This window comes from Hemicordylus capensis, chromosome 3, assembly GCF_027244095.1.
Source record: "Hemicordylus capensis ecotype Gifberg chromosome 3, rHemCap1.1.pri, whole genome shotgun sequence".
NCBI classification, from domain to species: domain Eukaryota; kingdom Metazoa; phylum Chordata; class Lepidosauria; order Squamata; family Cordylidae; genus Hemicordylus; species Hemicordylus capensis.
This window is the reverse complement of record NC_069659.1, coordinates 110,139,735-110,162,500: the sequence shown is the minus strand read 5'-3', so window position 1 is coordinate 110,162,500 and position 22,766 is coordinate 110,139,735. Positions and strand designations below refer to the sequence as shown.

Here is a 22,766-nt window from a genome sequence, read left to right as displayed (position 1 = left end):
AGTTTAGTACAGGACTATACAACTTGGGCCCTCCAGCTGTTTTTGGACTACAACTCCCCAGCCACAGTGGACAATAGTCAGGGAAGGTGGGAACTGTAGTCCAAAATCTACAGTAGGGCTGAACTTGTACAGCTCTGGCTTAATAGAAGGCAGGGAGAGAGTAATCCCTGTACCCACAATAGAGGGAATTGTAAGAATAAATAACACATCTGGTTACTTTTCCTCAGTGCCACAGAGACAGATTTATTGTATTTACCTGAATCCAAGACTAGTTTTTTTTCTTAAGTTCTTTGGTGTTAGAAATCAGGGTGTCATTTTAAATTCAGAGCCCTGTTGTTTTGGGGTACAACCTGTATTTAGTCTCTCTTTTTTTAAGGGGGTCATCTTTAAATTCAGAGTCATCTTCTCTGAATACAGTAGGCTCTGTGAAGCACCTTTTGGGTAAAACAGAACTCAAACTCACATTAAAAAGTGTAGCAGTATTAATTCCAAAGAAATTTTATCAGCTCTAGAAATGGCAAAAAGCTGAAGCTTCTCTCAAACAGTAGAGATATGCACCAACCTTTTCAGAGGCCCTTTTATGGGCTTCCGAACAGGTTTGAATACCAGGCGGTTCGAAGGTAAGGGGGTAACTTTAAGGGTGGAGGAGGGTGCACTTAACCACCCACCCCGCAGGGTTTCCCGCACCGGCACTTGCTTAAAAACCAGTCTGGTGGGGCGGCAGCATATCTCCCTGCTGCCCTATCCGCTCCTCCAGCTAGAAGTGACTGGAAGTAGCCCATGCGCATGCACACATCGGACACATTTGCATGCATGTCGTGCGCAGGGGCTACATCCAGTCACTTCCAGTCCGAGGAGCAGACGGGGCAGCAGGGAGATACGGTGCCACCCTGCCAGACCAGTTTTTCAGTGAGCACCGGCATGGGAAATGTGGGGAGGGCAGGTTAAATGCACATCCCTATCAAACAGTGAATCAACCTTTCCTCATCTTGTTTGGGGCAGATCTCCATTTTTAAATGATTATTCTTTCCAAGTTAAATTTCCTTTTCCAAACTCCCAAGTCTCAATTTCGCCACAGTATTTCTCCAAGTTACTGAAGTTGAAAAAAGATCTTGGCTCAACAAATTGATAAGAAGTCTATGAAAACGGGCCTGAGGATTCTTAATATTAGAGTATACTTCCCTGCATTCCAACTCTATCATAACCCTCAAACATATTTTTCTGCATTTCCATTTGTTGTCATAGCCCCAGGTGGATATGGCTGAGTTTTATTTGAAAACTCTGAAAACTGGGTACATATTTTGTTCTTTTAGACACCAAGTAAAGACCCTTTTGTTCACTCAGGCTTTTTAAATTTGATTTTTAAAACTTTTTTAAAAAGTTTTTACATTGTTTTATACTGGGTGTGTGTGTGTGTGTGTGTGTGTGTGTGTGTGTGTGTGTGTGTGTGTGGAAATTCCATGTTTTTAATGTGTTTTTATTCAGTGTTTTAATGCTGTGTTGTGAGCCGCCTAGAGAACAAATTGTTATTGGGCCTCAAAGAAATTAAGTTTATTGTTATTATTTTATTATACTTGAGTTGGCCTTAGCTGCAGTAATATTTCAACCCAATTTTTTTCCTCCCTCTCAATATATCTATAAACCATTCTGGAGTCCACATTTCAAACAATGAGGAGGGGGAAGCTAATGCTTCCCCAAATACTGTTAATCCCATTATCTCTGCACCTTTATTTTTAGCCTACTTTCCAGTAGATTTATGAGATCACACTACATTCTGTGTGTGTGTTTGTGTGTCCCCTGCCCCCATCAACTTCGCAATGCCTGAACCAATATGAACCAAATTGGGTACAGTTGCAGGGACACATAGGGAAACTTCAGTGGCATAGTTTGTGATGATGTCATCCACGCCGATCCAAGATGGCAGACACATAAACTTTTGAGGCACAAGTGGGCTAACGTGAACCGCCTAACCGATTTGAACCTAACCGCCTAACCGATTTGAAGTTGCGAATTTGCTACAGCTGTAGGGACACATAGGGATACCCAAATGGTGTGGTGTGTGATGTCATCCACTCCAATTCAACATGGTGGCCACGTGAACATCTGAGGCGCAAGCTGGCTAATTTGTGGACTATTTAACCAATTTAAACCAAATATAAGTACAGCTGCAGTGAGCAACACACAGGGACACCTCAACTGCGTGGTTTGTGGTAATGTCATCCACACCAGTTCAAGATGGTGGACGCGTAAGCTTTTGAGCCACAAGTGGGTTAACTTGTGAACTGCTTAACCGATTTGAACCAAATTTGCAACAGCTCTAGGGACACATAGGGATGCCCTAATGGCATGGTGTGTGATGATGTCATCCACTCAAAATGGCAGCCCCATGAACATCTGAGGCACAAGCAGGCTAATTTGTAAACCGCTTAACCAATTTGAACCAAATTTGTTACAGCTGTAGGGACACATAGGGGCACCTCAATGGTGTAGTTTGTGATGATGTCACCCACCCCAATCCAAGATGGCGGTCGCATGAACGTCTGAAGTACAAGCCGGCTAATTTGTGGACTGTCTAACCCATTTGAACCAAATTGGGTACAGTTGCAGTGAGTGACACACATGGACACCTTAATGGTGTAGTTTGTAATGATGTCATCCACCCCGATCCAAGATGGTGGACACATGGACATTTGGGGTGCAAGAAATATAGCTTTGTGGACCTTGATTTGAACCAAATTTAATCCAGTTGTAGAGACAGTGAAAGGAAAGTAGGTTGATTAGTTCTTACTAGGACAACTTTTTTTACTTTTCAAAATGTATCTACTTTAAGGATTGATATGCCTTTGTTTATTTCTATTATAATGTTTTTTGAAAAATAAGCCATTCTTGGGTGCCCAAATTTAAAATAATTGGGGTCCAGCCAAACTAGTTACATAGATTCACCTAATCATCTGGTTTAGGACCAAACACTTACACTTTTTTTAACCCTTTGAGTTTAGTGGCCAAGTCTCCCTCTGTGTTTAAGTAGCCCCCAGTCTACAAGATGGTACTTTCTGTAATTTGTAGATCAACCACACGTCTTAAATTTGCTGAGTAAACTAAAGTGAAGCTATCACAATATGAGAGTGGAATAATATATGGCATTAAAAGCTGTTTAGATTGGTCTTGTCACAGATGAAACAGAATGTGCATAGGTGTGGTACGTTTGCTCAACAATAATGGTATTGTATTCATAGGAACATCCTTATTTGTGTTGATGGGGCTGTTCCATGTGGAACTCATACTTTCATGTAAGAACATGGTGGATTTCTGGGCAGATTGTTTAAATCTTCTGCAGTGATTGATAGAGAAGTGAGAACTAATCCCAAGGTAGCCATCTTCCTCCTATTTTAATAAAGGCATAAAAATCTAATTTTGTTCCTTTTAGAAGCAGCTAAGCTAAAAATAGCTCTTCATCATGGGACAGATATACACTCTCCAAAGAGGAGATGGCATAATAGGATTTGGCACATTTCATTCTCCGAGAAACTATCCAAAGGACTGGGCTAACTAGACTCTTCTTATGTAACTTGGCACCTTTTTATTTCCAACATGAAGAAACTTCCTCTGCCCCAAGACCTGATGGATAACAGATTATTTTTGAAAGACTTGCTTGGCTAGCACTAATTCTTTTTTTTATATATTTAAATTTTTATTGATTTTAACAATATCTTAACATTCACATCACATTAAACAAATATTGACTTTCCACTCACACCTCCTCGTGAATCGCCAACTATAAAATTAACCCTTGCTATAATATGGCTAGCACTAATTCTGGTTGTGTTTTGGTGCTGATGACTTGCAGCCGCACATCTTCCTTCCTACCCCTGGACTATGGCTATTGGTTGTTCTCACATTGTTTTTAATCAGCAATGACCAAAAAAAACCCACAGATAAAACAAAAACAACAGACATCTCTGGACTAAATAATTATTGGCCTGTCTCTAGTACACAATTTTTGAGCAAAGTAATTGACCATGTGGTGGTGGTGCAGCTCCAAGTAGGGATGTGCACAAACACATTTGGGAGGCGTGGGGAGTTCTCCAAGGTGCAGGGAGGTGCTCTTACCTCCCCCACTGCATTTCCCCCTCCAGTGCTCTTCCCAAAATCACTGCTGTGGGGCTGCAGTGTATTTCTTTGCAGCCCTGCAGCAGCATCCTACCAGAAGTGGCCAACGTGCCTGTGTTGGCCACTTCTGGTAGGATGCTGATCGAGGCTTCAAGGAGGTACGCTGCAGCCCCACAGCAGTGATTTTGGGGAGAGCGCCAGAGGGGGAAATGCAGCGGGAGAGGTAAGAGCGCCCTCCCTGCACCTTAAGGAAAAAATCCCAACTCCAAACCGGCTCAACTGCCAGATATCTGAACCGGTTTGGCAGTTCATAAAAAGACCGCCAAACTGTTTCATGCACATCCTTAGTCCCAAGGAACTCTGGATCATATTGTCTTGTAAGCCTGTGCAAGGCAGCCCTGCTTAACTTTGGAGGCCACTTTGGAGCTTCTGAAGTGTTCCCTATTTGATTAACCCTTGCTAACTTGGCAAAGAGGCACCTTTTTAATATGGTGATTCTCTTTATTTAGTAGTAGGGAGAGCAACTGGCCCTATCCACTCCCAGACAGTACTCCTCCAGTGACTGCTGCTGGTGCCTATCTTATGTTTCTTTTTAGATTGTGAGCCCTTTGGGGATAGGGATCCATCTTATTTTATTTATTTATTTATTTATTTATTTAATAAACAAACCGTTTTGGAAACTTTTGTTGAAAAGCAGTATATAAATATTTGTTGTTGATCCTGCTTTAAGAACACCCACTTTGTTCCCAGCTAAACCCTTTGGCCCCTTGAAGCTTTATTTCAACATCTTTCCACTCCCACCCCTAAAACTACTTACCAGGAGGAACTAGGGTTCCCAATGGTCCCGTATTGTCTAGGGGAAATGTTCATCCTGTCCAGAATGCTATTTCCCTTGTATTTTGGCTCCGCCTCTTCAAAAAAGCTTCAGGGTTGTGACTGGAAAGGCCACATTGCTGCACCCTCCCACTGGCCACTTCTGATTACCCGTGGCATCACTGCACCTGCCAGACTGGTGGCACACATGAAAGGGCTCCCCTCTCCCGGAAGCACTGCTGCTCCCCAGCCTTCTCTGCCACACCCCTGCAAGAGTTGCTGGTTCCCAAGTGTCAGCTTGGTGGGGTGGGGACAAGGCTGAAGCTCACCAGCAACTGCCACAGCCCCGGTGGCAGGAAGGCCAGCCAGGGAGCGTTGTCCGTGCTTGTTCTCGCCTCCAGGAGAGTGGCTCAAGTGCAGGAGTAGGGAGCTTGAGCAAGCACTCTTCCCGCCACAGACAGTCCTGGAGGCGGGAAGGCTGGCCAGGGACCACTCGATGATTAAAGTTATACACACCAAACCTTTCCCTGAGATGGCCCCGCCCATGAGACTCCCGTCCCCCTTGTGTCCCATATTCCAGCAGCATAATATTGGCAACCCTAGGACCAGCAGAGAAAATAAGCCTCTATTCTTTCTCTGTACTCCATGACTCTAGCAAACAAACAACTACCTTTCACAACTTGACTTTGAAAAGGATGCAATCCCTCACACACCCTAAAGTCCAGGGAATGGCACAAGTATTCCTGGGATTTGTAGTCTTATGAAAATCCTTTTTTAAAAAAAATTAAAAATCAGACCACAGCAGGCAACTGCTTGCTCTCTAATCATGAAGAAGAGAATAGAGGCTTGTCACCTTGCTGGTCCTGGTAAGTAGTTTTTGAGCCGGGAGAGTGAATCAAAGCTTTGAGAGGGTGAAGGTTTTGGCCCAGTTTGCTTTGTTTCCACTTTGGCCACATCAGATGACATTTCACTTCAGTCTGGCCAAATACTGAACCAAAAAGGCTCCTAAAGTTTTGCATAGCTCTACTATCTTGATACCTATTAGTGTGACTTAAGGTCCATTTTGGATATTGAAACCATCTTGATAACCCTAGTAGATAACCTACACTGTGAGATCTTGGAGTTTGAGCTTGTTGATTCTCCTCTCAGTGGTTTTTCATACTATCAACCATAGTATCTTTCTCAATTATTTGTGGCCTATGCATATGGGAGATGGCAGCGCCTGATTGAAGTGTACTCTTACCTGTCACATACATCTCATAAAGTAGTGCTTGGGCAGCTGCTCTGTCCCATAGGATTTGCTCTGTGGGTGCCACGGCATTTCATACTGTTTCCTATGCTTATTAACACCCATATAAAATTACTGGGGGCAGTTGGCCAGAGATTTGGGGTAAGATGTCTTCAGAATGGTAATGAGATTGAGCTATATTCCTTCTTTTGAGAAGATCTGAGTGAGCAGTGGATGCCTTAAACCAGGTGCTTTGCATTATAACGCATGAGAGTTAATAAAATGAAATTCAGAACAGACCAGAAATATGCTGAACTGAGAGGTCTGACTGATCTGGGAGTTTCTGGTTCTTCAGTTCTGAATGGAGTTGTATTTCTCTTGGAGGGTCAGGTGCTCTGTTCGAGGATGCTTCTGAACCTGATATTTCTCTTGGAATCTCAGATGCTATCTATGGTCAGGACTCAGGAGTACCTGTAATTGATTCATCCGCTTGTGACACTCCTAGAAAATGATAGTCTGACTACTGTGGATCATGCTCTGTAACCTCCTACATGGATTGTTGCAATGACCTCTACAGCGGACTGCCTTGAAGACTGTATGTAAACTTCAGTCAGTTCAAAATGTAGCTGCCCACTTACTATTCAGTGCCAGCATGTAATACATAAGTTGAAAGATCTGCACTGGCTCTCAATTTATTTCTAACCACAACTCAAAGTGCTGGTGCCTTAAATGGCATTAGTCTAGTTTACTCTGAGAATCACCACCTTCTGTATAAGCCATACACACTATATTCATTGAGATTATCTGAGGGGGTACTGCTTCAAACCCCTTTATTATTATAGTCTACAGTGATAACCACAAGGAGCAGGACATTTTCTGTTGTTGTTCCTTCACTGTAAAAGTCCCTTCTCAGAGGAATCTCTATTCTTTCTCTTCACTCCATGACTCAAGGGAGCAAGCAGCTACGTTCCACGACGTAATGTTTTTATTTTTAAAAGGTTGATTAAAAATTGTTGTACTTGGGCACATCATAACATAACCCTGAGGGTTATGTAGTTGATGTAACTGATAGGTCTTTATATTGTGAAGGCAGGACAGGTCCTTCTCAGTAATTGTTCTAAGCTGTGGAGCGAGGTCATGGTTAAGATTCACATGGCTCCTTCTCTCCCAGCCTTTTGGAAGAAATTGAGGACTGCCCTTTTAATGCATGTTTTTGGCCTATGAATGGCCTCTGGCTTTTAAAATCATAGCTATATTTTGCTGTACTTTATCAAGTTTTTTAATTCAAGTTTTATTATTGTTTTTACCATGTTGTGTTAACCAACCTGAGGTCTTCAGATGAAGGGCAGTATAAAAATATAATAAATAACATATTCTGCTGCTGGCTTGTGCTTTGTGTATAATTTTAATTAGATGTTGCTGTTTTAAAGTGGGTTTTGTTGTTTTTATGTTACATCGGTAGCCACCCTGAGAACTCTGTGGATTGATGTGTGATGAGAATGGGATAGAAATATTTAAGTAAGTCTTAAAGCCAAAAAAGGTAAAGCTTTCAACCTATGACTGTATGGTCTATAATGTGTTTACAGTTTTAGTTGCAGAGTTACTAAAAGTTCCATGTGAAGCTCTACAAAACAATTTTGAGTCTTAGCCACTCTTAACCCACAGTTCTTGACTGGAGTTAGTTTGGGCTTTCAAAGTTTTTTCAGTCTTAAGTTCTAAACAGTGTTACAGCTGTTTGAATTTACAGCTAAGTTCAAAACGGTATTTCCACCCCCATAATGTCTGTACTGAACTATGTTTTGATTTGGTCTTCAAAGTTTGTTTTTTCTGAGTGTTCATAAAAGGATTAAGTGTAATATTATAAACATATGTTGAGTGGATTCATATGGTCATTTTTAGCCTACATTGATTGATTGCTTGATTGAGTGCTGACCACATAGATAGATTCTCTCCAGGATGATCTGTCTTCAACTTGGCCTTTAAGGTCTCTCGATGGTGCATTTATTGCTGTCATAATCGAGTCCATCCACCTTGCTGCTGGTCGTCGTCTTCTTCTCTTTCCTTCAACTTTTCCCAGCATTATGGACTTCTCGAGGGAGCTGGATCTTCACATAATGTGTTCCAAGTATGATAGTTTGAGCCTGGTCATTTGTGCCTTGAGTGAAAATTCTGGATTGATTTGTTCTATGATCGATTTGTTTGCTTTCCTGGCTGTCCATGGTATCCTCAAAAATCTTCTGCAGCACCAAAGTTCAAAAGCGTCAATGCTTTTTCTGTCTTGCTTCTTCAAAGTCCAGCTTCCACATCCATAGAGTGTCACAGGGAAAAACATTGTCCGAATGTTAGCCCACATTAGGCAGATCAAAGTCTAAAATTGTAAATTTGAGATTACATTATATAATCCATTGTACATTGCTATGGATGGTTTGCAAAACTGCAACTTGTGGTAGATCATAAAGTAGTACTGAATGCATATGTTGGCCACATATGGTTAGGTGCTTTATCCATATCTATATAGTGGCTTATATGTCCTGCAGCATAATTTGAGTGGTGCAGAGCAGTCCTCACAACTGCGGGGCTCTAACACACATGGTGATGCTGCTGAGCAAGAGAGCTGTTCCGTACAGCTTAGCTTTGTGCAATCAGAGGTTGCTGATCGCATTTGGAATAATGCAAGTTGCATGTGACTTGCAATTGCACAAGATTAACCTGTTCCAGAACAGCCCTCTTGCACAATAATGTTGCCAAAGTGTGTTAGAGCTCTGCTGCAACACAAGTGGGTCTGCACCATCCACTTTATGCTGGGGGACATGTCAGCCAATATCTCTTAATTTCATCTGTAAAGCTTTGATCAACAATTCCATAATTTGTCCAGTCCCTGTAAGGTCTGTTGTGAAACAACTGGTGCTGCCCAGCACTAGAAACATGATGACCTCCCACCCACCCCAAGAAAAGGTGACTGTAATAATAAATCTTCATGATTATCAGTTTTGTTTGATTCTAAGGACCAATCTAAATATAACATTCCCGAGAGAAAAAGCTAATCTTGGTCATGTTTTCACAACAGTACATTTGTATTACTAGCTACTGCATTGTATTTTCGGGAGCTTGGGTCAGTTTTTTTGTTTTATTTTAATATGTTATATTTCAACCAAATTGGTTACTGGGGCAGCTTATAAAAGGTTTTTTTTTTTTAATTAATCCAATAAACAGCAGCAAAACAGCATAGTTTACATAAAAGTTGTAACTGAGCTTATTTTTTCTAGTGTGAGCTTTTTCTCAACAGTTTGTCTCATTTATGTACTTTTTACATTACAGTATTCTGACAAGACCCTATATACCCAGCTGTGCTTTTACCGGTATATTTTTGATGTGGACTATGCAATGGAAAAACTTACTGATCAAGAGAAAGGTATGTTAAAACACTGTAATTACGCTGTGAGTTTAAAGCAGAAATTAGCATCATAAAAGGCAGACCTATTCTGTTGTGCTACTCTAATCCCATCATTCTGTTAGCATCATATATATAAAGTCAATTGACTGCATGAATTAAGGAATTTGCTATATGAGACACTACCCACATGTTTTAATAATCTGTTGTATGCCCCTCACTTTGTTGAAGAAACTGTTTTTAAGGATGGAATATTTTAAATTCATTTAAGAGGCTGGAGGGGTGATAATCTTCTCTTGCCACTTCCTTTTGCCAGAAAACTCTTTATTTCATTTACTACAGTGTTCCTCTGATAATACATTTTACATACATTTACATACATAGAGAATTTAGGTTATGTTACTATTTAGTGTGGGCCACTAGCCAGTATTACTTCAGAAGGTAAAATAAGTCTGTCTTTGATACCTTAAATCAGACAGACATGTTAATCTGTGTGCATGTTGCCACTTCTGCACCAGTATCCTCAAAAGTTTCATGGTAGTAGCCCCAAATCTCTCTATAGGCTACTTGGGGAAAGTTCTCATTTATGTGGAATTAATATATTATAAACCATTCCAAGAGGTTTTAAAAAGATAATTGTTTTCACTGTTGTACTGTATGCTTATGGTGGAGTATGGGAGGTGCTGAATTAGTGGATGCACACACTCACAGTGCATTTTAGTGCAGGCACTACAAGCTACACCTACGTTCCTGCGCATGTGTAAACTTTGTGACAGTGTTGTGCACCAGGGTATCTCCACTCCAACAGAATGTTGCGTACACACAGTTGTGCTGTAATTGTAATAGCAGTAGTAGCAGTAACAGGAACAAGACACCCATTGGAAATAAATGGGTGTCCTGTTATGCAGCCTTCTGACAGAGTGGAGCTGCCCTGGGACACGACACCAGTGGCAGTTTACATGCAGGCAACAGCATGGGCAGGGCTCCTACCATCCACATTTCATTGCACAGTATGTGAGTTACTGAATTGGGTTTGATAGTTATTCTGAACTTATTAAAGAGTTCCAGGATGTGTTTTTTGTGTCTGTGATACTGGCTCTATACTAACAACAATCACTAATATCCTTACTTTACCAAATTCACCTATCCTCAAGTCTCAGAGTTCACTTACCTGGAGTCTCAGTACAAAAGTGTAACAAGTAAAGAAAAGGTGTGCATGGAAAGAAGAAGCAACTGTGCACATTTGCCAGTTTTGAACAACTCTGTTTTTGAGAGTAGAACTGGGTGGTTACAGGTGTGCTAAGGATCGTTGCTAATTTACGTTGTGTGATCTTAAATGTGCATTTATGCTATGTGAATACTAACTATTATGAAAGGCCATTGCCTAGTATGCAGATCCTCTATATGAATAGTAATTACTAGGAAAGGGCCAATTTGCCTGAAAAATTGAATAGTGCAGTAAGTATAACTAAATTTATTGGCCTATTTCAGAACTTGGCCAAGCCACATGTAGACAGCATTTGGGCGCTGGGAAAGAGAGGATCTCTGCCCTTTCAGCAAAATGATGGGGAGGTCATACTGACTCTGCTTCCTGAACACTGTTACATGGGCAGTTTGATTTAGGTTTGGCATGCTTATCTTACTCGCATTCCTCTATGTGGTAATCAGCAACTCTGCTCAGTTTGGGGTATCTGTCAGCTTCCCTATCATTCTCACCACTTCTGCAGATGCTGGAAAGTTGGTGAGGGGAGAAAGAGGCATTTGGGAGGGGGGTGTGTGTGTATGCACACCCATGTATTGGAGGGAAGGGACATATAAAAGAAGGGTTGCCATTCGCCAGCAGTTCACTGTGTGTGAAGAGGGAAGACATAAGGATTACTTCACTCTGCTCTGTACTCTTCACTAGTTCATAAGTGTCTGTCATGAGCAGTGTATGTGTGTGCACATCCATGCATTTGTGTTGCATCAGGTAGATAGAAGGCACAGGTGTAGATTGATCATTTTGCCCCATCTCTGGACCAAATGTTATTGCTCATGGCCCTTTACTTGTAGCTCTTCTGATTCCCCTGGTTTTAGTATAGCAGTGCCTGGCTTCACAAGTCACTGAATGATCCTTTGACATGTTAAGTGTTTTCCACTCAAGTCATCTCAATGATGCAACTTGTGGAACATCTTTTCCCTTTCCAATAACCCTTTCTTTCCTTAGCTGCTATGATATCACAGAGTGCTAAAAGGGATAATAGTTCCTAAGCGGAAAGAATTAGGCACAGGTTCAGATTCTGAGCATTACTATTGCTGCTTTGAGGATAACAGAAAACTGGTTCAACAGCAAGGATGGATGGGGACCTGGCACAGGGCTTAGGGGCAAAGGAGCTGTGTACTGTTCTGAAGGTTGCAGAAAACAAAAGGTTTGGAGAAGTCCTTGGGGGCGGGGGAACAGACCAAATTTCAGCTGCTGCTTTTCAGTAGTGATCTAAAACTTTGACCCCATTCAGACACAGCGTGATACCTTGGGTAAACGAAGTTAGGGTTAATCTTTGAAACCGAGAATCATGCTGCAGATGATTGACTAACTGCCATTTGGCAAACTCCAACTTCTGGTTAGAGGAACCCCTCCCTCTTCCTGTTCTGCCTAGGCCACATCCCAGCAAGCTCTGTTCTGCTTGCATCGCCAGACTCTGGGCAAGGTACACTAGTAAAGCTGCGACCATTGGCCTCAATGTTAGAGGGGGCGTGCTTTTTCATGCCTTTTCGGCAGTGTCTACCCCCCGCCCCGCCCTTGGCAGAGCAATGACAATTTACCCTTTCCTCACACCACTTGCATGACTGTCTTCCACAGTTGGGGAGCAAGGGCCTTGTGGCCCCCCTCTTTCCTCCCCTAGGAAGAGAGTATTGGGCCTTCTGTCTTATCACATGCACTGGTCAGAGACAGACTGCACAAGCGATCCCTCTACTTTTTCTCATATGTTCGCAGAATGAGGTTCTTACTGGCGATGACCATTTGTGACACACCCGCACTGGCCTCCTATCCAGCACATATGCCATGAGAGACATGGCCCCCCCTCCCTGTTTTGCAGGGACCTCTGTTTTTTTCCTCCATCTGGACCCCCATCCCTAACCCATGTATGAGTGCTTATGTATGGATGGATAGGATGAGACTGCTAGGCAGAGGGCGAGATTACTTAGGATTTGCCCCTTTAGTTTTTTGTAATATTGTTTTATTTTATGTACAAGCTGGGTGCCCCTTCCCCTGGCTGCAAGCATACTTGGTCTCAGCCAAACTTCATGAGAAAAGCCATCTAGAGCAGGATTAAATTGCATTATAAATAATAGATTCCTCTTATGTGATGAAGAGGGATTCTGCTCTGGAGCGGATCACAATCTGATGAGAGTGCCTGGCCATAGAGACACACATCCAGGCTTGAGGACTTTTTCCACCCAGCCCAGTTGACAGCTCCACCAAAGCCCCAAGAATGGTCCCTCGGCAACAGCACTCCCAGTCCCAGCAACTGGTGGGAATCAAAAATATAAGCGCCTCTTTAAAGAGTCTGGTCTCCCTGCAACACAACTCCATGCTAGGTTTTGCTACTCACAGTCACCTGACTAGCCAGGGACCATTCTAATCCACGGGTGTCCTGTCCCAGAGTGCCCCGTGGTGGCTGGGTTGCATTCGCCACAGTGTCAGGCCCAGATAGTAGTGATGAGCCTGGGATGTATTTAAGAGAATGTCTTCTTCTCCATGAGCCCCACCGCCCATTAAGAGAGGTTCATCTGTTGTTGCCACCAATTTGTTTGGCGGCTATTTGGGAACGAGCCTTCTCCATTGTTGTCACTGGACTTTGGAATGTGCTCCCTGTTGAAATAAGAGCCTCCCCATCTCTGGCAACTTCTTAAAAGGCACTGAAGACACATCTATTCACCCAGGCTTTTTAATTAGATGTATAATTTTAATATTTTTAATATTGGGATTTTAATGTTTTCAATGTTTTCAATGATTTTAATTGTTAATTGATTTGATGTTTTAAATGATTTTAATTGTAAACCACCCATAGTCACAAGTTTTGGGTGGTATAGAATTTTTTAAAATAAATAATTAAATTAAATTAAATTAAATATAGGATTCATCCCGTCTCTCCTTGTCTGCTCACCCAACCCTAAACCAAGCATCCGAAGTGGCCCAGACCAATTTTTAAGTCCTGAAGGGCTGGGTGGAAGGGGGATGGTACAGAGTATGAGTTATATGGTTAACCGGTGTTGCCGGGAGCCCCACAGCAGGGTCCCCTATAGTTTGTAGATTTACCTCATGAGAGTCAAACAGAGATGAAACACATTTCAAGCAGAGAGCTAAAACATGAGTTCTGGTGGGCTGGCCCTCTTATGAGAAGGCTAACAGCCCAGCCAGCAAGCCAGCACAAGGACAGGTGTTTGTTGGGTCTTTCACACTGCTTTGCCTGGGTCTTCAAGCCTGGTGGCACCCTTGGTTACCAATGGGTGAACCAATCCCCAGGATCCTTTGCCTACCTTAATATACATATTATCTCCTAGGAAGTCCATAAGATCTGTTCCTGGAATACCAGACAAGCAGCCCTGACCCTTCCATAGGTCCGGCAACTGGTGTCTTCCCCCAGGATTCTCATACATGTCCCCTCGGTCTGGTTCCCCCCTTCTTGCACTTTTGTGTACATTAAGGCTAAAGATGTCACACACCATTGATAGCATCTGAAGATCCCAGGAATGGGGCTAGATCAGGTATTAGGTCAATGAAAGGGCTCCTTGCACATGTATCTATTTTTTTTTAAAGTGTGCCTTCCCCAATGCCATTCTATCCCTTTAAATACAGGAATTGCTGGGATGTGGTATCCTTTTTTGTAAAACAGCAGCATCAGGAGCAACGGGACAGCTGAGGGTGGGGCATTAGCTCTGAGAAGCAACCAGCAAGAAACACAGCTGCCCTAGAACTGACACAGTTCTAGGCAGTTTATAGGCTGCTCTGAACCAGCCACTCTATGGTGGCCAGAGGAGCTTGCACACGAAAGCCAGGTTGTGGCGGGCAGCAGAATTCCGACAACACAAAGCTGCCTTCTAACCTCAGGTTTCAGCAGCAAAGCTCACTACAAACCGAAGGCTCAAATTCAGGCTTGGGAGTGAAAACATAGCTGTAGTTTGGGTGACAAAACCACAGCTTCACATTTTCGGACAATCACAAACTGGAATGTTTACCCATGGTTTGCCGTTACGTTCAAATAGGGCATTTTGACTGCTGCTGTCTAGTATTTTGTTTATAGGTTATTCCAACATTCTTGACAATATATAGAAAATAGTTAATGTTCATTAAAATGAAACTAGTAGGGATGAATGAAAGTAGGGATATGCCTTAACCGCAATTCAAAGTGCAGTTCGAGCACTTTTAGGGAAATTTAAAAGGGTACTTAAAAAAAAAAAAAAAAAAAAGGAGAGCAGGAACTTACCTGCTCTCCAATGCCTCTTCCAGCTTCCTGCTGGGATGGCGCAACCACCCTAGCAGGAAGCTGAAAGGGGCGTCTTCTTTTTCTTCAAGTCCTCTTTTTAATTTCCCTAAAAGTGCTTGAACCGCTGTTCTAGCACATCTCTAATTGCAAGTAGCATTAAATCTGCTTCCTATGAAGGGGTCCAGCAAGTCCCTATGAAGGTGTGCAGCTGGCTGAGAGGAATGGACTCCAGTTCAAACAACAGACTGGGGTGCTCTTACCAGCAGATCTAGATAGACTTTCCAGGAACAGCTTAAGAGCCTAAATGGAAGGTGGATAACAGATCAGAATTAATTATTTCTGTACATAATATACTTTCTACTGAGTCTTGCATTTTTCCACTTTCACATATGCATTCTACTATAACCCAGCAGTAGAAAATATAGATATTTGTCCTTCGAATATTTTAATTGCAGAGCTTTCTGACACTGAAATCTGAAATACCTGAAGGTATATCAAAATAGTGTCTGAAGTAAAAATGGGAGGTTAAATGATATTGATTGATTGAAACAAGGTCAGATATTAAAAGCATTGTCTGTACCTTCAGAGTATATTTCAAACTCTGAATTCATAAAACAAAGGTAAATGCATGCTCAGTAAATACTCTTACACAGTTATAGCAGCATTTTACACACCCACCTTCATAAAAATACTAAACATGCTCAGTTTACTTTCTGGATGAATAAGCTGTAAAATTGCATTTAGAAAAAATGAAACAGTTGGGCTGTGTGACCTACATGCAAAATACAAAATCTAACTTTGAATATTTGTTTGTATCCTGTAATTTAAACATTTTTCTCCCCTCTGTGTGTTCATAGCTTGGTGTGCCAAATATCAGTACAAAGCTATTTTTTTATGGATGAGTTGTTAGAAAGCTTTATAGGAAGACTATTCATAATGGTAATACTTCTCAGAGCTTCTAATGGCTGGATCTTCAATTTGTCTCTGTTAGCAGGTGATGGTTATTCAGAAAAGTGTAAACAAACTGTTTCAGGTGTCTCAAAAAACCTAAGAATGAACTGCAACATTAAAAATTGGATATTTCCATAATTTATGTGGAATGTTCCCACACTTATAATACTAGTACAGTAGTACAGTCATCACTTGCTAACCACGGTTTTACCAAATGCAGTTTTAAGTGAATGTGACTAGGAAATTGTGACAGGTCTTGCCAACTGCAACCCGAGTGTCCATGGTTGGTGAGAATTTTTAGTGATGGGGGGGTTTCCAGCTATTTGGGGGGGTTCAGAGGTTCAACCTGCTCATTCCTCTTGCTGACCCTTGATGAACTTGCTGTCCCTTGCCAATTTAAAATGCCTTTGAGTGATTTGGGGAGGTTCAAAAAATTTCCAGAGGTTCGATTTGCTCATTCTTCTTGGTGACTCTTGGTGATATTACAGGATTTTTTGTGATTTTTTTTTTAGCGATGTCTTGGTATTTTTTCCTTTATTTTTAGGTCTTTTTGTGGTTGTGGTACCCTTAACCCCTGTCCTATTTCCCATACACTTTAATGCCTCGCCAACCGTGTATTTGCCACTGGTGAGGTTTTGCCAGAACTGAACCCTAGCAGTTGGCGAGGGATGGCTGTAGGTGCAAGGGGCAAAAAAGAAAGGATGTGATGAATGGCATACCTTTGGCAAGGTGGTATTTATATATCATTTTTGATAGTTTAAGTGGCTTGGAAGACAGCCTCTCACAAACATCTATTAAAATAGCTTTTTAATATTATTATTTTTATGTCTAGTCCCTCTAAAGTTGAATAACTTGTACTCTGGAATCTTTTCCCAAGGTTCACTAGCTTGCTGGTAAATAAATGTATTCAATATGGTGAACTCAAAGTATCATTCTCTGGAAAAATTGGAAGATTCAGACCCAATTTGAAGTTGGATTTAAATAAATATTGCCGGTCAATAAAGCTCAATAACTTATATTGCTTTTGGAATGGAAGGAAATGTCTGTAATTCAAGCAAAACATTGGAAGACTGCATATGTTTTTGATGTGTTCTGATCATCAGTGTTTATGCATTCTTAAAGCCATCTACTCTAAAGTTCTCCTGGATTTATTTTATTTGCACCTCTGGGATTTCATTGGATTTGCTCTTAGATTTGGTTTTGAAAAAATATATTTATTTTATAGTTAATAAATTGTATAATTAAGTCTTAAGAGGATAATTCAATATCTTTATATGTAAGATTTTTCTTTATTTTGTCATCAGGTAGGTGATATCCTAGACTAATCACCGATTTTTATTTTATTTTATTTTATTTTTTGGTGGGAAAATACCGTTTTAAAGCAATGGGGGAGAGATTTTTGTAGATGTATTGTGGTTATACAGTTGATAGTTTTTATTTCCATAATGTTTTTTACTACATAATTATACATCTTAATTACGTAATTACCATCATAATTATTATGTAATTACATGTAGTTCCACTAATTACAAAATCAGGAAGTATAATTATCTAGTAAAAAATTTCTAAAATCTTATTTTATGAACTGGAGATCATTTAAAAGACCAATTGGTGAACTACTAACATTTCTTTTCTTACATTATGATACCCTTATTTTAATTCCTGGCCTCCTTCTCTTGAAGCCAGCAAATGGCTAAGGATATTTCTCATAACTGCCTTTACTGAATTATGAAAGTTCTTTTGCACTGGTGTTTTCTTATCCTCTGAATTTTCCTAGAACGTGTTTCTATTGCTGCTGCTGATACTTTTATCTACTACAAGTACCAAAAGAGCAAGGAAATCATTGCTTTAACTGGCAACATAGTAAACATAAATAATTTGAAATTATAATTAACTGGGAAGTTGAGTGGTAAAATGGAAAGTATTTGGGTTTGGGTTTAGAAGACCTGGGTTCCAGTCCCAGCTTAGTTTTAGATTCTTAGGTTGACCTCAGTTTTCCTTTTGTGATCTAGTGAAGTGAGACTAAACAAACCATAATAGTTACGGGTAGATAAACATGATCAAAGCAATTTGCAAATTAAAACAGTTATATAAACTGTAGTTAGCATTTTTATGAGCAATTATTTGTCTTAGAATCTCTAAAGAAATGTGTTAGTGTATGATTCCAAATGGCATTGATGGTTGGTAAGGTGAGAATTCTTGTGCACTGAGAATTGCATATGGAGAAGCCTGAGCAACACATTAAAGAATGAGAGTTCCTTATTTAATTACTATATATTGTTATCCCATAAGTAATGCCATTTGTATGTATAGATAAAGGGGAACAAACCTACTGCTCTTTACTAGGAATGTGCAGAACACTTAAATGGCAAAATGTTTTGACTCGAAATGGGTCATTTTGAGTGTTCCCAGCTTGAAACAGAACCCCGTTTAAATAAAGGACCTGTTTCGAGCTTGGAGCAGAACAACCCTGTTTTGATTGAAACATTTCAACATTCTGAGTGCCATTTTGGAGGACTGTTTTTCCCTTGCTGATTGATTTTCTGGCATTGGCTTCTATCTGGCTTGCAATCTCCTTGCTTCTTAGTTGGCTTGTTATTATACAAATCAAGTGTTGTCATAGGCAACTGTGCCCGCCATTGGCTGGGGGAAGGGAGGAATTTGCAAAAAATTCCACAAAAGGAGGTAATTTAAAATTTAAAATGTATTCAGAGGGACTGGGAGGTACAGAGAGCCCTTATAGTGTGCTTCCTTGAAGAGGATACTTCAGAAGGAAAAGAGGAAGGAATCAAGGAAAGTTGGATTTTTCTTTTCACAGCACTAAGTATAATATGCTGTGCTATTGCTGCTATAACTATCTAGTTTTACTGAATCTCAGATTGAGAAAGGCAGAACTTGGGTGCCTTCTTTTCTGGAGTTGTGGTTTGTTTTGTGAGATAGTGTTGCGAGAAATGGACAGTTGCAGCACAGCTCACTTGCTCTCTAATTTTTTTTTTTATTATTGCTGTGATGAGTGCCATATCTGGCCTTGAGAATAACTTGTGCTTCACTGACTGCTGTAGTCCTCTCTGCAATCTGCATTATAAGGTGTTGTACACAGTCAAAATAGAGCTAAAGTTGCTAAGGTTGAGCTTATGCTATGCTTTCTGCTAAGGTTGCTGCTGTGGCAGCTGTTGAAATGCTAGAAAGTAAGGAGTCAAGGAGGAGTACTAGAATGACATCTGTAAAGACCTTGAGAATGGAAATAGATACAGAAAAACAAGGAAAGATTTCCAAAAGATCTCCGAACTCAGAAGGAGGTTCCAACCTCGAACTAGTATGTTAAGGGATGCCAAAGGACAGATAGTAACTGATTCAGAGAAGAGCAAACAGAGATGGAAGGAGTATACTGAAAATCTGTACAGCAGGGTCATCAACATCTAAGATACTCTAGAAGATATTCCTTACTTGTAAGAATCTCTAGTATGAAAAGATGAAGCACTCCGGTCATTACCAGGTCGGAAGGCTACAGGAATTGATGGGATAGCTGCAGAAATATGGCAGGCAACATAAGAAGAATCAGTCAAGGCTCTAACCAAACTATGCCAGCAAATCTGGAGAATGACACAGTGGCCAACAGATTGGAAGAGGTCAGTCTACATACCCATACCAAAGAAAAGAGACTTAACAGATTGTGCAAACCATCAAACAATATTTTTAATTTCACATGATAGCAAAATACTGCTCAGGATCATCCAACACAAATTAGAGACCTACTTGGAAAGGGAAATACCGGATGTTCAAGCCAGTTTCAAAAAAGGCCAAGGAACAATAGACATCATTGCTGATGCACTCTGGATAATTGAGAAAAACAAAGAATACCAAAAAGAAGTCAATATGTGCTTTATTGACTACAGAAAAGCCTTCGATTGCATCAACACTGTCAAGGGGCATACACAAATTCATGGAGAACAGGTCTATCAATGGCTACTAGTCTGGTGTATATAAGCCACCTCCAGCCTCAGAAGCAAGATGCTTTTGAATACCAGTTGCTGGGGAGCAATGGTAGGAGAGTGTGAAAACCCTCACCCCCTGCCTGTGGGCTTCTCAGAGACATCTGGTGGGCCACTGTGTGAAACAAGATACTGGACTAGATGGGCCTTGGGCCTGATCCCAGAGGGCTTTTATGTTCCTTCCATTCAGCCTCCCCCAGGCATGACTCACTGCCCCATCTCTGGGTTGGGGAGGATTGGCTCATTTCAGCCTTTCCAGTAGCTGAACTACCTGCCCTCAGTGGAGCGTGCCTGCTACATCTCTGGGCTGCTTTCCAGGTGGCACATCCAGAACAAGGGACTCTTACAGAAATGGTATGCAATGCTTTTACATGCTGATTTGTTGTAAACCACCCAGAGACAGATGTTTGGAGTGGTATACAGATTTGAAAAATAAATAAATAAATAAATAAATAAAATAAGTAAGTAAGTAAGTTGTGGAATATCCTTAGAAAAATGAGCATCCCAGAATATCTCATTGTTCTCATGAAAAACCTATAGGACAGGAAGCCACAGTCCAGACAGAACATGGTGAAACAGACTGGTTTCAGATCGGCAAAGGAGTAAGACAAGGCTGTATACTTTCTTCTTCTTTATTCAATTTATATGCTGAACATATACTGAGAGAATCTGGATTGGAAGAAGATGAGTGTGGTTTTAAAGTTGAAGGAAGAAACTTCAGTAACCTGTGCTAAGCTGATAACACCACACTGATAGCTGAGAATAGCTGGTAGCTAAGAGTCTGCACCGACTTGGCTGCATTTAATCAATCAATCAAGGAGTCAAAATTGTATGTGAGGGAGCACATCTTACTGCAACATAGACACTGTGGTTGGCAGTTGATTCTGTGTCAGTTATTCTTTTTTGGCCATGTTTGGACTGTAATGAAATGTGTGTTCTGTGTTGGGAGGGACATAGATCTGCTATACAGATTCCTTTTTACTGTGTGCTTCTGCAGTGTTTTTCAAGGCAGGGTTGCAAAATGCATTGCAAATTGCAGTGCAAAACCTGTGTGCACTCTGTGAGTGCAGCTTGTTCCCATGATAGGAAGGGAACAATGGTGAAACTCAAAATACCCCATTGTTCCCCATGGGTAGCTTCCAGGGACACCAAGGTGGGTTGTGTGGTAGGGCATGATGGATGCTACCTACCACCCAAACCACAAAATAAAATTGCCTCTGCAAGCAGGCAATTTTATTTTTTTAACATTTCCACAAAACCCCCATAGCACCCAACATGCCCTGCCTCCACTTTGGTATCCCTAGGATCTACACATGGGGAACAATGGGGTGTTTTGTATTCCCCCATTGTTCCCTATGGCTGAAACACTCGGAACTTTTCGGGTTTGTTCCATCGAAACAATCAGTTGGACCAGTTGTTTTGACAGAACATTTTGGCCATTTGTCTTTCGTTTTGAGCTCGAAACAACACAAAATCTGTTTAATAGACATTCATACTCTTTACAGGGCTGTATACTGCTTACTGTTCTGAACAGTAGTGAACTCATATGACTCAAGAGTGCTGAAGAATTTGGCTGAGGTGTTTGATCTGTGGAGGGAGCAACTCAAAGATGGGTTTGAGTAGGGGTACTGGCAAAGTGGTTCTTTTGTTGGGGGGGTTCTTTACTTAAGTGCAAGCAGTTCAATATGCAAATTCTATTTCACAGATAAGTTCTACAAAGTGGTGTGCTCCTTATCAGTGATTATTTTACCTGGAAATCATTAGGCAAGCCCAGTGGAATATTTTACTTGTTTTTCCTTTGAATACCAGATCCATTCACATCACATTTGAATAACAGATCCATTCACATCACATTTTGCTTAGCAAACTCCTCTCCAGCTTGCCATGTAGCATGACACAATTCCAGATCTCTCTTGAGTGCACAGAACTAGTGGTTTTGTTCTTTGGATCCAAATCATAGTATATTGGGCTGGTTCAAATAATTTTGTCCACACAAACTATTTCAAACATCTCTGAATTTTCTGAGGCAAACATATGATGAATTGAGTTTTCAAGGATATAGTCACCAGCAATTTAGTGATTGCGACGCTGAAAAAATACTGCCACATTCACAGGAACTGGTGCTGATCCATGAAGGCCTCAACTCATTTTCAACTTATTTCAATCTAGCATGTATTTGTTCATGTGAGTATTTACCCAGGGATGGTCAGGAATCTTTAGTCGAACAAAAAAGTGTTTTGCTCAGATATAAATAGACACTGGCACTGAAGGGCTCTGGGTCCAGCCTGCTTTTTCACATAGCAGGTTGCCATCCTTCCTCACAAGCAGACGGCTGCTAGAGAAGGAAGCAGCAGCCTGTCTTCATAAAGTGTATTTCTGAAGGCAGAGCAGCAGTCTATCTCCCTTCCCCCATCAAATTGATCTGCCTGCAAGGAAGAGCTGACTCAGACAGCTGCACCCCTTCTCTTGAATAGACTCACTGGCAGAGAATGGAGTGATGTTCCTCCTTGTAATGTCTCTCCAGACAACACAATAAATTTATAGAAAGAAGAGAAGCTATCTCTATTTGGTCAAAGTGAGGTGTCTGCTTAACATTACTATCTTGCATTTCCCCCTCTTTCCTGCCTCTCCAAAAAGGATAGGACTAGGTTTTGAACTGTATGCAAAACTATCTCCTGAACATGCATGCCAACTTTACTCTCATCTTATTGTTGAATAAATCACTTTAAACTATTAAAAGTATAAACTTGAGTTATGATGGACCTGCTGCTTTAATTCCCTAGCATTCTTCAACAAGGATTGATCATCATATA

General features: G+C 41.0%; 1 protein-coding gene across 2 annotated transcripts in view; it reads left to right on the top strand.

Annotated features, from left to right (window-relative positions):
- The window catches only part of POLA1 (DNA polymerase alpha 1, catalytic subunit), a 467,466-nt gene that overhangs the window by 379,695 nt on the left and 65,005 nt on the right, over nucleotides 1-22,766 (top strand). For both annotated transcript variants that reach the window (XM_053312417.1, XM_053312419.1), the window contains exon 36: nucleotides 9,470-9,563. In XM_053312417.1, coding sequence (XP_053168392.1) covers nucleotides 9,470-9,563 — 94 coding nt within the window. The remainder of the gene's footprint in view (nucleotides 1-9,469; nucleotides 9,564-22,766) is intronic.